This window comes from Pterocles gutturalis, unplaced genomic scaffold (assembly GCF_000699245.1).
Source record: "Pterocles gutturalis isolate BGI_N339 unplaced genomic scaffold, ASM69924v1 scaffold14246, whole genome shotgun sequence".
Taxonomy (NCBI): domain Eukaryota; kingdom Metazoa; phylum Chordata; class Aves; order Pterocliformes; family Pteroclidae; genus Pterocles; species Pterocles gutturalis.
In genome coordinates, this window is record NW_010103268.1 from 1 (window position 1) to 14995 (window position 14995).

The following is a 14995-nucleotide window of genomic DNA, read 5'->3' on the forward strand; positions in this document are numbered from 1 at the left end:
CTAGAATTATGAAGCTATTCTCAACATCTACTTTAGGTAGAGAAGTATTACCCTTACAAGATAATGAAGAATGAAATGATATATCAAAAGTCAAGCATGCATCTGGAAATAAATCCAGAGTCTAGCCTGGACTGGTAGTTAAGCTACATCAAAATTATTCCTTCTCCAGTAATTGCTGAAAGAAAGAAGGAAGAGGGGATGTATGACTCCTAGTTTACTAGTGACTTTTTTGTACTGCATTTTAAATGAACCACAAGATTTCCATTCCTATAAAGAGAATTTTCCCAGTCGGGAATGAGTTCAAGTGCTATTTTTTGCTTCAGCGGTATTATCAAAATTATCTTTTGTTTGACCGTGTTGCGAGTGTTTGTATGCTGCTGACTTTGTAATTATTCTCTGTAAAATCTTGTCTCTTCTAAGGTTGCTGATTGCATCTCGCATTACTAGCTTTTTACACATGTGCATTAACATTTTAGCATAATTAGAAGTTCCTCTTTTGTCTATGTTAAATATCTCAGGTTTGATCAGGAAGTAGGGCAGAAGAAGAGGGGATGGGATGTTAACTTTATGTAAACTTGCATGTTCTTGCAATAGCCACGAGCCTGCCTTCTGTGCTCTCACCTGAGGAAACAAAACTTGAGGTTGAGACAAAGCAAAATTCATCCAATCCAAGTTCTGCCTGAAGCCTGAGGAGAAGTGAAGCTTGGCAAAAGTCATGAAATGCTGTATTTGGGGGTTTTGGTGTCTTACATGTTTTACTTTGCACCCCTCCCCTGTGGAAGTGAGGCTCTGCTTCAGTAGAAATCCTGTTAAGTACTGCAGTTAATGTAATAAACAATGGTATATTAAATACTGGGAAAGAGCCAAGTAAAGGCCAGCAGAATCATGTTTATTCTTTTTAAAAAAAGGATATACTTCACTTTTCAGCAAAGATGTCCAGGAAGCTAAGTTTGCCAACTGAGTTAAAGCCTGATTTAGGTAAGTTTACATAGTTGATTTTGTTTTTACTAGAACTGTTTTACAGAATGTGAGTACATTAAAGCAAGAGTCCTAAATTATATAAACTATCATGACTTTATGTTGCATTTATCTGAAGTTTAGAACTAAAGTTTTAATTCCACTCTTTTCGGGGGCTCTCAGGCACAAAATGTCATTGCTGTCATCAGAAGGTAAGCCTGCAAATCTTGTACGTGGCTTATCACACTTTCATCTTAATTCTTAGGCATCTGTCACTCACTTTATCAATAGTGCTGTGATAGCAAAAGTGTGAATAAGCAGGTAATGAAAATTGCTGCCTGTTTAAGAACCATCTGATACATTTTAAATGGAAAGATGAAATGTATTAGCAGGCTATGCTGAGGGTCCACTCAACAAACAGTTGGATGTAGTTTTATAAACGTTAATTGTCTTGTGACCATTCTCTCTAAGTGAAGATAATATATAGCTGTTTGGATGGATGACAGGCTGAGAATTTCATTTTTCTTGAAAAAGCACAATACCTTTTTGTATAAGAAGCAGTTTAGTTGTGAAGTCTATAGCACTAACGGTCATTGTATTGCATAACTAAAACAGCATACAAATGAGTGGATTTATTATTATTTTAGTATTTTGACTGCCAGCTTGTTGATCAAATCCAGCTCCCCTGCCTTGTTCTCTAAAGATGATGGGGGACAGCTGTAGACCTACAGCAGTAGATGCAGCCTGAATGTGAAAGCTGCTTTCTGCCTGCTGCAGAATCACTACCACAGCCCCAGTAGAAGACAGACCAGGATCAGCCTGGCAGCTGCAGAACTGTGTATTTGGCAACTGCTGCTATCAGCAAATAGCCCATGGCACTGGGATATCCCAAAACTGAGCTCTGGACCACCCTGATTTACAATTACAGCTTGCACTCCTCAGAGATATGTGAAATTGGAAGGAACCCTCAGAGATCCTTTAATCCCTTGCTATGGCAGGGATCCAGATGTCTGACAATTGAACTTCTCATCTATTCATGAGCCTTCAATAAATGAGTTTTTAGAAAATCCCAGACAAAGTTCTGATGTTTTATAGTCAGACAAATTTCCTGTTATTTAATCAATCTTCCTTGCTTCCCTATTAACTTTTTCTTGTCCTTTCCACAATGAATGGGGATAACAAGTGCTCCCTATCTTTTTGTTAGCCATCTTTTATGCTGTTGAAAGCTGTCATCAAATCTCTAATCTTTGTTTTTGCAGATTTTTTTTTTAACAAAGTTCAGTTCTTTCTCCTTTTTTTAGGTTATAGTGTCGAAATCTAGGATGGCTTCTGTTAATCTCCTCTGGACTTGGAATTTTTCTTCATCTTTCTAAAACTCTTGTGCCCAGAACTAGAGGGATTTAACTGTGGCCTTGTTGGCACAAAAGAGCAGAAAAATCTGATTTCTCTTTTCATTCTGTGTCTCTTCTTCCTTACCACATTTACTGATGTTTTAGGGATAACTTTGGTTCAGGGTGAATTTTATCATACTTTGCAAACTGGACCACGTTTGTGCTTAAATATTATCCAATTCATTCTAATTCTACTGTTGTTTTACTCCCAGTTCTTTGATAGCAGTAAGTACCTAGAAGGTTGGTTTTTTGTTTTTTTTTTTTGCGAAAACTGGAGAAAACAGAATGCTGAAGTTCTTGTGGTGTTTTCCAGTCCTGAAAGAGTTACAGCATTTTCTACATGATTTAACATTTGCTGTTGTTTCTACCATAATAATAGATTTTTTTTTTTTGTCATCTCACTTCTGGTATACTGGTAAAATATCTTGTACCTTCCGAATTGTAATAGTCTTTGCTGGGTTTTGCTTCACTTTGCACATGTGTGGATATCTTCACTTGGATGCCTCATTTTGTTCAGTGGAAAATTCTTGTAGTTTTCAGGTCTGTAAATAACTTCCTTAGGCAATTATAATTTTTTTTTCATTTTAATTCTACCATTTCTCCTAGTGGGATAGCTTTTACATAGTGTTCTTCAGAGACTGTCAGTTTGCTTGGGTTTTTTTGTCACTTATGTGGCCGTATCTACTGGCTCTAGGAGACAGCTGAAATACCTTTCTCCCAAGTTCATTATCCTTATCATTTTCTCTCTGTTCTTTCCATGGCTTCTTGAAGCTTACTCTTACATGATCTCGTTCTTTCAAATTACTTTTCCTGTCTTTAGATCTTTACCTCTGCTCTTTTCATCCCTAAATAGCCAAAACAAAATTTAAACTATGTGCTTCTGTATGTGTCCTCCACTTTCTAAAAGAGAAGTTATCTTGAACATACTCTAGTCTGCATTATACCTCTGCTTTTCAATGTTGTGATACAGATGATTAAGGTACCATGGCCACTAGGTCCTATCCTTTGGTTTAGTGGCTCAAAAGAGCCTCATCTTTCCATCCTTCTGGTGAAGTGGTGTCGTCATGTTGTTGTTCTTTCCTCTTCATCTGAAACTAATCTGTTAACAACCCATAGATTCTTCCTTGTCTTCAGGATAAATAATATGCACTAATTCAGTTAAACTCTTTGCCCACAATTCTCTTTCCTGAATGAGTTGTCTGCTCTCCACAATACCTGTATTATCCAGAAAGTTAATTTTATGGGTTTTCTTCCTGTCCATTCTAATGCCTCTGGAATCTGTGCACATGCTCTTCAAATATTCAACCAGATGAAAATCAACAAATGCACATTTAGTTTTATGCCTATTGCAGTTAACATATTATTATATTCAGACTGATTAACCCATGTTAGCACTGAAAAAATGTTGAGTTAGCAAATACTCAGGCCTGAAGAAACAAGCGTCTTAAGAGGTTGTGATCATTAGAAAAATTATTTTAAGTTTCCATTGTTTTCATCTGGATTTGATTTTTTTTTAAGTGTGAAAACTTAGTATGTCAACATCTGAGTGGTTGACCTAGTTTCTTTTTATAATCCATGTTTTACATCTGATTTAGCTAAAATTTTGTAGGACAATAATTTTTCTATTCTTGTTGGAATGTGTATCCATGTTTTACATCTGATGTAGCTAAAATTTTGTAGGGCAATAATTTTTCTATTCTTGTTGGAATGTGACAAGTATCTCTTCAACACAAACAGTGAATCTTATCAGGAGATGCCTGTATTTAGTCAGTTGAAATCTAGGTTGTATGCTTTTCAAGTGCATGTTAGATGTTCTTTGTAGAAAGTTTTGCAATAGTTTAAAGAAATTAGCACTGTGATGCTTCCAGAAAGTGTGTGGTTAAATATTTCTCTTTAGCTCTTAATCCTACTTTGAAGATGCTTATTAGATATACACCCTACCCAAAGATCCAAAATAATAACTTAATTTTTAAAAAGTCATTATATAAATTGTTTTTACTAGTAAGGGTTGTCTTGTGCTAAAACTTTGGAATAATGAGTTAAGAAAGTAAAATGTTAATTTGTGAATGCACAGATACATTCAGATGTGCTGATGTGTTAAGTACCACCACATGTACAGGCAATGCGTAGCTAGAATGGAGCAGCACATTCGCTGGTTTGAGGCTTTTGTTAATATTAGAATTCCGTCTCTATTACGAGAACCTGATTTGCTAAGCGATGACCAAGACCTCCTGAAAAGTTTTAGTGCCATTTTGTACAGTACTCAAAACAGAAATGTTCAGCTTTGCGTACCAGTGCCAGGTGGCATTTGGTGGCACTTGATGTTTCTATCAGGTGTGTGTAAAGAGGCTGTTAGACCACCTCTGTACAGTTTCCTAAAGCAGGACAATATTATTGTGAGTCAGTACTGGTTACTTGTGATCATGCCGTGTGGATGTCACTGCAGTTCTTAAACTAAAACTGTTGCATCTTCCTAAGATTATTAAACTGTGTTCCATGGAATCCAATACTTTTTTAATTTGATCAATGGCCTAGTTGGCAGAGGTCTATAATTCAGTTTTTTAAAGGAGGAATCATTTGACTCTTATCCTTTGTTCCAAGAAGACAGAAACATACATAACAATTGTTCATTACAATTACTTAATGGCAATGTCTGCAAAAAAAAAAAAAAGATTGGGTGCTTTCTTCATGATACGGTGTTGAAAACTGGGCTGGTTGTTCATTACAATTACTTAATGGCAACGCCTGCAAAAAAAAAAAAGATTGGGTGCTTCCTTCATGATACGGTGTTGAAAACTGGGCTGAAAGGAAAATATGACTAAGAAAGAATACAGGAGTAATGATCAATAGAATGACAGTTAGTATATGCTTTATGCTGAAAGAACAACAAAAAAAAAACTGAATTCTCTTAATACCTGCATTTTGCCATTCTTTTTAATTAATACTGATTTATTTTCAGATGTCAAAGACAACTCTTTCAGTCGATCCCGGAGTTCTAGTGTAACTAGCATTGATAAAGAGTCACGTGAGGCAATTTCAGCTCTTCATTTTTGTGAGACTTTCACAAGAAAGGCTGATACATCACCTTCCCCATGCCTGTGGGTTGGGACCACGCTGGGTACAGTGCTTGTCATTGCGCTGAACTTACCCCCAGGAGGAGAGCAAAGACTTCTTCAGCCAGTAATCGTTTCTCCTAGTGGTATGTACGCAGCAGATGGGCTCAAGTGTTCTATGATAAAGTGGTGGTGTTTTTTTAAAGAAACTGGTTTTCTCTATTGTAGATTAATTAGAAATTAACATGTACTTAATTGATCTAACTACTAAGTTTAACAGTCTGGATTGGTTACTTCATTACCAGAGTTTTAAAGTTGCAGAGTTTAAAATGTGATCTCATATATTATAAAAATACCACTTTAATATGTACTTGCTGAGAAAAGCATGCTTTCTAACCGTAATGTTGTACATGGCAGTTGTTAAACAGAGGCAGAAGAAGAGATGAGCATTTCAAATGCTCAATTTTTAATTTTTTTTTAGCTATGAGGTAGGAAACTTTCAGTTTTTCTGCATCATAAAAAGGGAGTATAAATTAAGGGTTGTATATTGAGCAACTAGCTTTAAATATTAGTGATAAAAATATTCCTTTGGATTGCTGTGAGTGATCTTGTATCTTGTTTTTTCTGATACACAGCAACTGATTTTGTTGTAATTCTGTATTAATGGTTTGCTGAATATGCTGCTAGGCTTAGATTTAGCTTTCCTGCTACCACTGTCTCCTGCAGAACATGCTGCTCTGCTCGGCTTTGCTCACACAGATGGTATCAGGACATGCAAATTGCAACGGTTTTTGCTTGAAGTAGTGGTTAGGAATACTGTGACCTCTGATTAGGAATACTGTGGCCTATAGATCATATTTGATTTGTGCTTATCAAGTGTAGTATTGGCAACAGTATTCCGATTTGGTAGCGTGATTGTAAAGGCAAGGCTGCAGACAGGATAGTATGTCTAATCACTGGATCTGAAGTGTGAACCTTAAAAGATACTGCCATGTGTACGATGTTGTTGTGTATTGAGCAAATGTTCATGTTTGTACTTGCATGTGAATAAATATAAGTAAAATAAGAAATGTGTTAGCCTAAGATCTGGCATACAGACTGTTTTAAACAGTGGGGAGGGAAAACTTTTCCTCTTTCATTTTGTGTTACAGAGAAGTGGATTCGAGTGTGAACTGCAGGGGGAAAAAATACAGGTTGCTTGTTTCTCAACCTGTCTCTATTGAAGAAAGAGGCACTCACCTTTGACTAGTAGCATTTATTGTAGATATTAAGCACACAGTGTACTCCTCAGGAGGGACTGAAATGAGTTCAGTGATACTGAACTTGAGCACACATGTGGATTCCAGCTTGGCTCTCTTAATAAATGTATGTGTTTCAGTTAATGGAAGCGTGTGCTTACACTTAACCCTTGAAAACTGGTTTAACATTTTCTTGGATATATATGTGCTCTTGCACGTGCTTTATTCATTCAGATTAATGTCCAAAGGTTTTTGTAAGTTTGTTTTGCTTACACAGGCAGGGCTAAGTTTTTGTCTAGTTTTCCTTTTGCTAGCTTCTTAAAGGAATATTTTGTAGCTTGAAAGACAATTTAGGATAACTGATTTAGAAATGTGCTCAACTTCTTTTTTCTTAGGAACCATCCTGAGGCTAAAAGGGGCAATCCTGAGAATGGCTTTTCTAGATACCACAGGATCTTTGGTCCCACCAGCACACGAACCCTGGAGAGAACACAATGTTCCTGAAGATAAAGATGAAAAAGATAAATCAAAAAAGCGACGACCTGTCTCAGTGTCCCCATCTTCCTCTCAGGAAATCAGTGAAAACCAATATGCAGTGATATGTTCAGAAAAGCAAGCAAAAGTTATCTCACTGCCATCCCAGAACTGTATTTATAAGCAAAACATAACAGAGACTTCTTTTGTTCTTCGTGGAGATATAGTGTCATTGAGTAACAGTGTCTGCCTTGCATGTTTCTGTGCCAATGGACATATTATGACTTTTAGGTAAGACCTGTTAGTAACTTAAATATAAAAAGAAAAAAGTAGTCTTCTGCTAGTTAAAAAGTTTCCATTTCCATAAAAATATGAATAAGACAAATCTACATTCATTCACTGCTTCTGAACCTCTAACACTTGAGCCTGGATAATTTTGATTATGCATTCCTAATTAGTTATGCCTTCAACACATGAAGAAGTTTACCATTTTAGCTCAAGCTGCCCTTAGTCAACAAATAGTTCCAAACGTGATATAGGTCCTTGAGTTGATGAAGATTCTCAAATGTGAATTTACTCCCTGGTGGAGAAAACTGCCTTGAGACAGACCTTAAGCTGGTACCTGACCACAATTCTCCATATATTTTGCATCACACTCATGTCTCAAGCTTACCTTTTTGTTGGGTAGCTTGCTCGTGTCTTAAAGGCCTTAAATTCAGGCTATAGAGGCAAGATAAATTGCTAGCAGTTATAATATAGAAATAAGTAATCTAAAGTGAGGGGATTAAGTTACAAGTTTAAATGTGTAAAGGTGGTGTTTTAATGTACTCACATGTCACTTAGGTAATTTTATCATGGCCTTCCCTGAATATTTCCAAATGCTATTTTATTCTGAACAGCAGAGCGTTCAGAATTTTAGTCATGGCTTATGTTAAGATGAAAGTGGAACGTGGCACTGTAAAATTCCTAAAAGGTTCTTTAAGGTTGTGAAAACAAGCTCACAGCTTGGGAAATTTTCTAAAAATATACTTCTTCAGGAAGCAGAGCGTATATATCTATACCCTGGCACCTACATTTTAGTCATGGCTTATGTTAAGATGAAAGTGGAACATGGCACTGTAAAATTCCTAAAAGGTTCTTTAAGGTTGTGAAAACAAGCTCACAGCTTGGGAAATTTTCTAAAAATATACTTCTTCAGGAAGTTGTTAGGAATAAAACTGAAGCTGATCTGATGCGTACTACAATTAAAAAAAAAAAAAATTGACTCTAAGTCTGTTAACTCCATTGATTTATATCCCACCATATATTCTAAACACCTCTAGAAAATGCTGCTCATCTTGCAGGGCAAGCACTGTTTTTTCTCTAATTAAAGCTGAACTTAATGTTCGGGTACCTTATATATTCAGACAAATCATGTTTTCTTCAGGATTCGTTTTGTTTGCTAAAGACCTTTGCATAAAGGTAAGTGCTAAGTTAAAAATATTGAATTGTTACATTCTGTAGGGAAGTTGAACTCCTGAGTTTTAACTCCATTTTGTAAGCATGAATTGCTGGGAGATGGACTTAATGTGCTGTTTGTGTAAGGTTGTCAGAGTATTGACAACCCAAGATGCCCAATATTTATCTACTGATATGAATTTAGATAGGACTTACCATTCTGTTACAGATTTGTTTAATACTCTGAAAATGATATCTGGATGTCACGCTTGTCCTATCTCATCTAATCGCTTTGTGTTTTGTCTTGAAGCTGTAAGGATGTTTTATACTTTTGTCGGTCTGAAGCAAAGGACTTGGCTGTTACTAACTCACTCTTAGGAATATTCTTATTTTAGATACGTGCACAGTAGAATTGCCATTTCTGGTTGATGTGTCTACAAGAGAATGTTGCTTTTTATTTCTTAGCTGTAGGACTTGCCTCCAAAGTCATGTTACCTGTTCTCCTTCCTTTTGTTTGTCATAGATGAAGTCTCCTGCTAAGAGACAATCCCCAGTCTGTAAAATGCAAGCTTAACATTTAGAAATCTCAGTATCATACAAAAAAACCCAACCTATCACTTACTGTTGCAGTTATTACATCTTTTTCATTGTTTTCAAATTTACTTTGCCCCTTTACTGCTTTTTTACTTTCTAGAAATAATCATTTTATGCAGATGGTATCTGCAGCAGAAGCTGCTTAAAGTATTGTTGGTACATTTGCAGCTAACATGTTGTATAAATTATGTTTTTACAAAAATTTAATGTGGGACTTTTTGAGACAGCTCTTCATTTTGAGTTCTATTTACTGAGCCATCAGGCGTTCAGTCACTTCCTACTTGCATTTATTACTTTGAGGGAGAGGAGTGTTTGGTAGCAAGAGCTTTGTTACAGCCTGAGTGTGCTGCATCTGTTCTTCAGTAGCTTGGTACATTAAGTATTGCAGTCACAGGTGCAGAATCAGAAAATACAAGGTAAGCAAACTTTGCTCTAAGAGGACTTCCTCTTAAATATGCAGTCAGACAAAAAGGGTGGACATAATTCACAAGATTGTCATTTGAGTTCTGTTTTCTTTTGAATTCTGTTTTCCTTTGAAAGCACACCCCTGTGTATTTCTAAGTGTTCTTGAGGAGACATCTTGTAGACTGGTATTTTTATTCAAGGAGAAATTCTTCACCTGAGGGGAGGCAAGGTATTTCACTGTAAACTTTTGGCAGATACTTGTCAAAATACTTTGTTAGTAATTACTGAACAATGCTTTAAGTGAATCTGTGATTTACATGCTCAGAGTATTATTTAAATGATCCTTTCAAATGCGTCTGTAATGCAGATGTTTAAATTTCACTGTTGAGGTGCTACCTTGAAAAATCTCCTGTTTTGAGATTTTTAGTTGCATTAAATGATACCCTGTTAATGTGGTACTTGTGCAGATGGTGAAGGGAAGAATAATGTATTGTGATTTTTAAATGACCCGTTTGATCAATAACAGACAATCCTGTAATATTTAATGGGGGCTTTTAATTTTTTTTTCTTAAGTTTGCCAAGTTTAAGGCCATTGTTGGATGTATATTACCTGCCACTCACCAATATGCGGATAGCCAGAACGTTCTGCTTTACCAATAACGGACAAGCACTCTATCTTGTCTCGCCAACTGAAATACAGAGGCTCACCTACAGTCAAGAAACATGTGAAAATCTTCAGGTAATGAATTAAAAAGAAATAACTGCTGTTTTCTTAGATATACTCTGAGGTTCTTGGTTCTAAATTCACAATTCTTGCAGTAATTAAGCTTGTCATAAAGCTGCGCACTTTGGCTTTTGCGCTTTGATTCTTTTCACTGTAGAGTCTGATTCAGGATGCATCATTTCTCCTGCTCTTAAATTTTACGGTTTCATCCATCCTCTAGTATTTGGAAGAGTTTCTTTCTTTATTTCCTTTTTGATCAATAGGAAACTTCCTTGTTTAACATGTGCAGTTAACAAAACTCCCTTATTCAGTTGGTGTTGGTGGAGGCATATGCTGACATGAGCAGGAGTGCTAACTCAGGATACTTGAAGGAAGCTATTGTGTTTCAGGGTATTTTTTTGAAAATATTCTCAGTCGTGCATCAGCTTGGAAGTCGTAGAGAATACTGAAATAGCAGAGATGCAGGCTGTAAGCTTTACTTTGGTACCATGCGTGGATATAAGTATTTGTAGATACAGTTTCAACAGAACAAAATCAGGAGTGTTGCCCAAGTTGTTGAGGGGCAAATACAGCTTTACTCAAAAGCATTTCTTTGCTACTGAATTTCATGAGCTGTAAGCTTGCAGCTATTGCAACAGATGGTTTGGACAGATTTCTTAATGTGTTTTTATTTTTTGTTTCCTAAGTCACCCTGCAAAGGCAGATGCCTATTAAAGTGTATTTGGTTTGAATTTTAAATCCGTAAAAGAAATGCTTAAAATGAAAGCATATTCCACTAATTTGTGTGTGAAGTAATGTGTGCCTTGTTGTGTCTCTTCTTTGCAAAGGAAATGTTGGGTGAGCTCTTCACTCCTGTAGAAACACCAGAAGCACCAAACAGAGGGTTCTTTAAAGGCCTGTTTGGAGGTGGGGCACAGTCACTTGACAGAGAAGAACTTTGTAAGTTTTTAGTATTTGCTGTTTTTCTGGTATTTCTACCCAAGAAAGCCAGTGATCCTTCAGAAATGTTATTACATTATCAGAGTATTACATTTGCAAAGAGGAGAGTAAAAAAGGGAATGGCAGGTACTGTTTTCGTAGCTTTTATGTGTTGTACGCCTTACCAAGAAGATCAGAAAAGCTTTATACTGTTTTCTCACAGGCTCCTTTACTTCATTTATTCAGAAGTAGATTATGAAACAAGAAGTGGGACAACTGATCTTATTTTTATTGATCTTTTTATAAAGAGTACAGTACTGACTGTGATTTTCTTAATGCTGTTAAACTGAAAGGGGCTGGTTTTTGAGAACACTATTTTGGATTGTGAGAAAATTAAAACTTCATTCTACTTCAGTTCATTTGCTAGATTATTTTTCCTCATTTGACTTGTGGAGAGATGCCTTAGGAATGAGAGCAAAGACAGAACTGTGTGATAGCACAATTCAGTCCTCTGTTCATAACACAGTAAAATTCAGATTTGGCAAAGTTTTTATTGCTTTATCATTTTCTCATTGTTTTTTGATTACAGCTTTTTTTTTACTGTTGTGTCATGCAGCATTTTAATATATTTAAGGAAGATAACTTCCACTTATTCAGATATTTGTTCTTACAGGTGTACTGCGTTTTCGTGATATACATTACTGGGTTTTTACATGATTTTTACAATAATGAGACCATTGACACCTAATCTTTAGGTGTCTGCATCTAAAATTGAACTTCCATCAAAGCAAACTTCTGTTGCTGGATCGTACTGGCTGGCCACACCAGCAAAGTACTTCAGAACTGACCACAGCTTGTGTTTTCAAACTTCTCCTGCTCTGTCTGCTGAACTCCCCAATGCTTTCCCTGTGAAGCAAGTTACATTGTTAAAAACCACTTCACCAGCACAATGCTGTTGGTGACTGTGATGCCAGCACTGTTGAGAGTTTTAATTTCACACTTGAGCTGTGGGAAGGTGGTAATTTCATAACCTGCCTGGAAACTCTGAACTATGTTTGAAAAATCTCAATTTTATTACATGTAACATTGAGTAGTGAGCATTGCTTGTAATCATGCCTATGATTAGGTGTTCAGTGTCCATGCAAAGAAATGACTCCTCTTTATAAACTAGTTACACATGTAATAATGATAGAAAACCTTACTATTCTGTTTCTGCTGCTTTGCAACTGCCACCAGTTGGAGAATCGGCATCTGGGAAGGCATCGAGAAGTCTTGCCCAGCATATTCCAGGGCCTGGGGGTATTGAAGGTGTCAAAGGAGCAGCATCTGGCGTAGTTGGTGAACTAGCACGAGCCCGGTTGGCACTAGATGAAAGAGGACAGAAACTAGGAGAACTGGAAGAAAAAACTGCAGCTATGCTTTACAGTGCTGATTCTTTCTCTAAACACGCCCATGAGGTGAGTCTGTTGCATCTTAAACTGAGAGCGTTAAACTGATTATCAAATAAATGGCAGGTTTTGCAAGTAACCAACCTCTGCAAAGGCATGTTAGAGGTATCTAAAGGGACTGCAATATCATTGACAAAGGACACTTCACTTTTATCTATCAGTTGTTGCTCCTGATAATTAAGTTTCGATGTAAACAGCTTTGTCTTATGGCACATTGGTCTAGAGCATGCCCTCAGCCTGAGTTGCTTGTTGACTTACAGAGTGAGGCTCAGTTCCCATTACTTAAAGAATTTGTCACTGAACTAGATAAGAGTAATGCTCTGTGTGAGATTCCTGTGGTTTGTAAGAAAGATCCAGTTGCAGGCAAACCTCATGAATCCAGGCTAATTTTTTTCCTTGGTAGCCACGTAGGATGGCTGTTCTCTTCCGTGTTCATGCAGATCTCTTTCCTTCCCCCAAACTCTTGTGCAACTTCCCATTCTCCCAAAAATGTCTTTTTCTGTGGCTGGATCATCAACACTGATGTTTTCATTTGAAAATTTGTCATGTTAAGCCCTCACTGTTCAGCAATGTTGTTGTTGCAGTTTTGAGAGCCTTACTAAAGTCTTTGTAAGCATATAATTTTTGTATCATTGTATCTTTTTGTACACTATAGAAACTAATTAGAATTTTTTTTTATTTTTTAGATGATGTTGAAGTACAAAGACAAGAAGTGGTACCAATTCTGATGATGCTCATCAATTACATCTGTTTAATTTTGTCCTGATGAAAAAAAAAAAAATGGTTTTTCATTGATTTTGGCAGGACCATTGAAATTTGAAGGAGTATTCACCATTGGATACTGTTGTTTTCTAGCACAAATCACACACTGTTTTACCTCAGTAGTGGCTTTAACTGAGGAGCTCTATATTTAAAAGAAACACACACAAAAAAACCCTTGTGTTTCTTAGCTGTTGGTTAGCTGAGAGCTGGAACAGAGAAGGTAACTAGAACATGTGGAAAAGAGGGTAAAGGGAAAACATAGTGTGAGATGGGCAGGGGCAATGCAGGGTCAATCCTGTGTTAATATTTCATATGCCAAAAGTTTTTGTGCTATTGTAATTGCTGCCAGTGTTATACCCTCCTGTGAGGAGCGGCAATAAATCAGGGGTCCAAAAGCTGGAGTAAAGTTGTTTATCTTGCTGGACAGTAGCTGACTTACACTTACCCTCTCTAGGACTCACTCTATTTATCATTATTGTTGAAGGAGAGTTCAAGTTTGCTGTGACTTCTTTCATTGGGAAAGCTGGAAGCTTGGAAGATTTCATGTTGAAAATTGTATACATAGTTGACCTGTGCATAGTCTTTTCTTGGACCCTGATCTAGTATTCTTGTATTCACATCATATTCTGTGAAGTGCAAAACAAGAGAATACACAATTTTTGCATTAAAAAAGTCAAGTGAATAACATGACTGGAATGTGTCCTGCTGGGAGTTCTCATTTGTGTTATGGCCGTGCAATGTGAAATGTGGTAACATCTTCCTTGTGGTAAGAATACTTCAACTTCAGTTAAATATGATTTTTCTGCCAAAAATAGTTATTGGTTCAGTTTGTATGACATTTAGAATTGGCTGTGGGTTCCATTCATGCTGTGAATTTTTATAAATGTTTAACAGAATGTATCTTTACAGCCATTAATTAAAATAGCTGAGATAGTTTTGCTCAAAACTTAAGTTCTAGATGGCCCTTTAGTCCTTTACTGTGAAATCAGATAATCATGGAATCAGGTTTTCAAACAGTTTTACACTCCGTGGAGGTGCTGATGCATGAATAGTGGCAAGCATCTAATATTTAATAAATGTCAGTATATCGTTTAGCAAATTTCTAAATCCTGCTAGTAGAGTTCTCTTACAAGTACCTGTCTCAGCCCCACCCAGCACTAAAGGCACTTGGCCTAAAGTTTGGGTTTAGTCTCTAAAGCAGTGTTTTCAATAATGTGGGCAGTGGTAAGTGACCACTAAAACTTCAGGAATTGATGAAATAATGTTCCTTTTGGGTGAGGTAAATTATATAGCCAAGTTGACTTGTTAATGGCTGCTGCAGTAAAGCTGTAACAGTGGGAATTACTAGAGCTCTTTCAAAATGAGAAGATTCCTTAAAATGTTTGCATTTCAAAAATCAATTTAGACTTTCTCTTCAAAGCAGGAATAGTTACTGACTGGTTTTGTTTTATACAAGGGAGTACCTAGAAGCTGATGGGTCCACATAGTATGCAATTAATCATTTGGGTTTGCTTCTCCAAGCATCACATTCTGGGTGGGTGTTTTGCACACTCTCTGAATGTTCCCAAAGCAAAACCTTGGTTGTATTTGTATT

The 14995-nt window shown here is 36.6% G+C and overlaps 1 protein-coding gene across 1 annotated transcript; it reads left to right on the forward strand.

The window, feature by feature from the left end:
- Window positions 1–927: 927 nt before the first annotated feature.
- Window positions 928–13637, forward strand: LOC104471345 (syntaxin-binding protein 5-like; the record flags this gene model as incomplete). The annotated part of the gene is made up of 7 exons (XM_010086661.1): window positions 928–978; window positions 5308–5547; window positions 7035–7404; window positions 10123–10288; window positions 11101–11212; window positions 12428–12648; window positions 13326–13637. Coding segments are annotated over 7 exons (1202 nt in total), but the record flags the coding sequence as incomplete, so codon positions are not given.
- Window positions 13638–14995: the final 1358 nt, after the last annotated feature.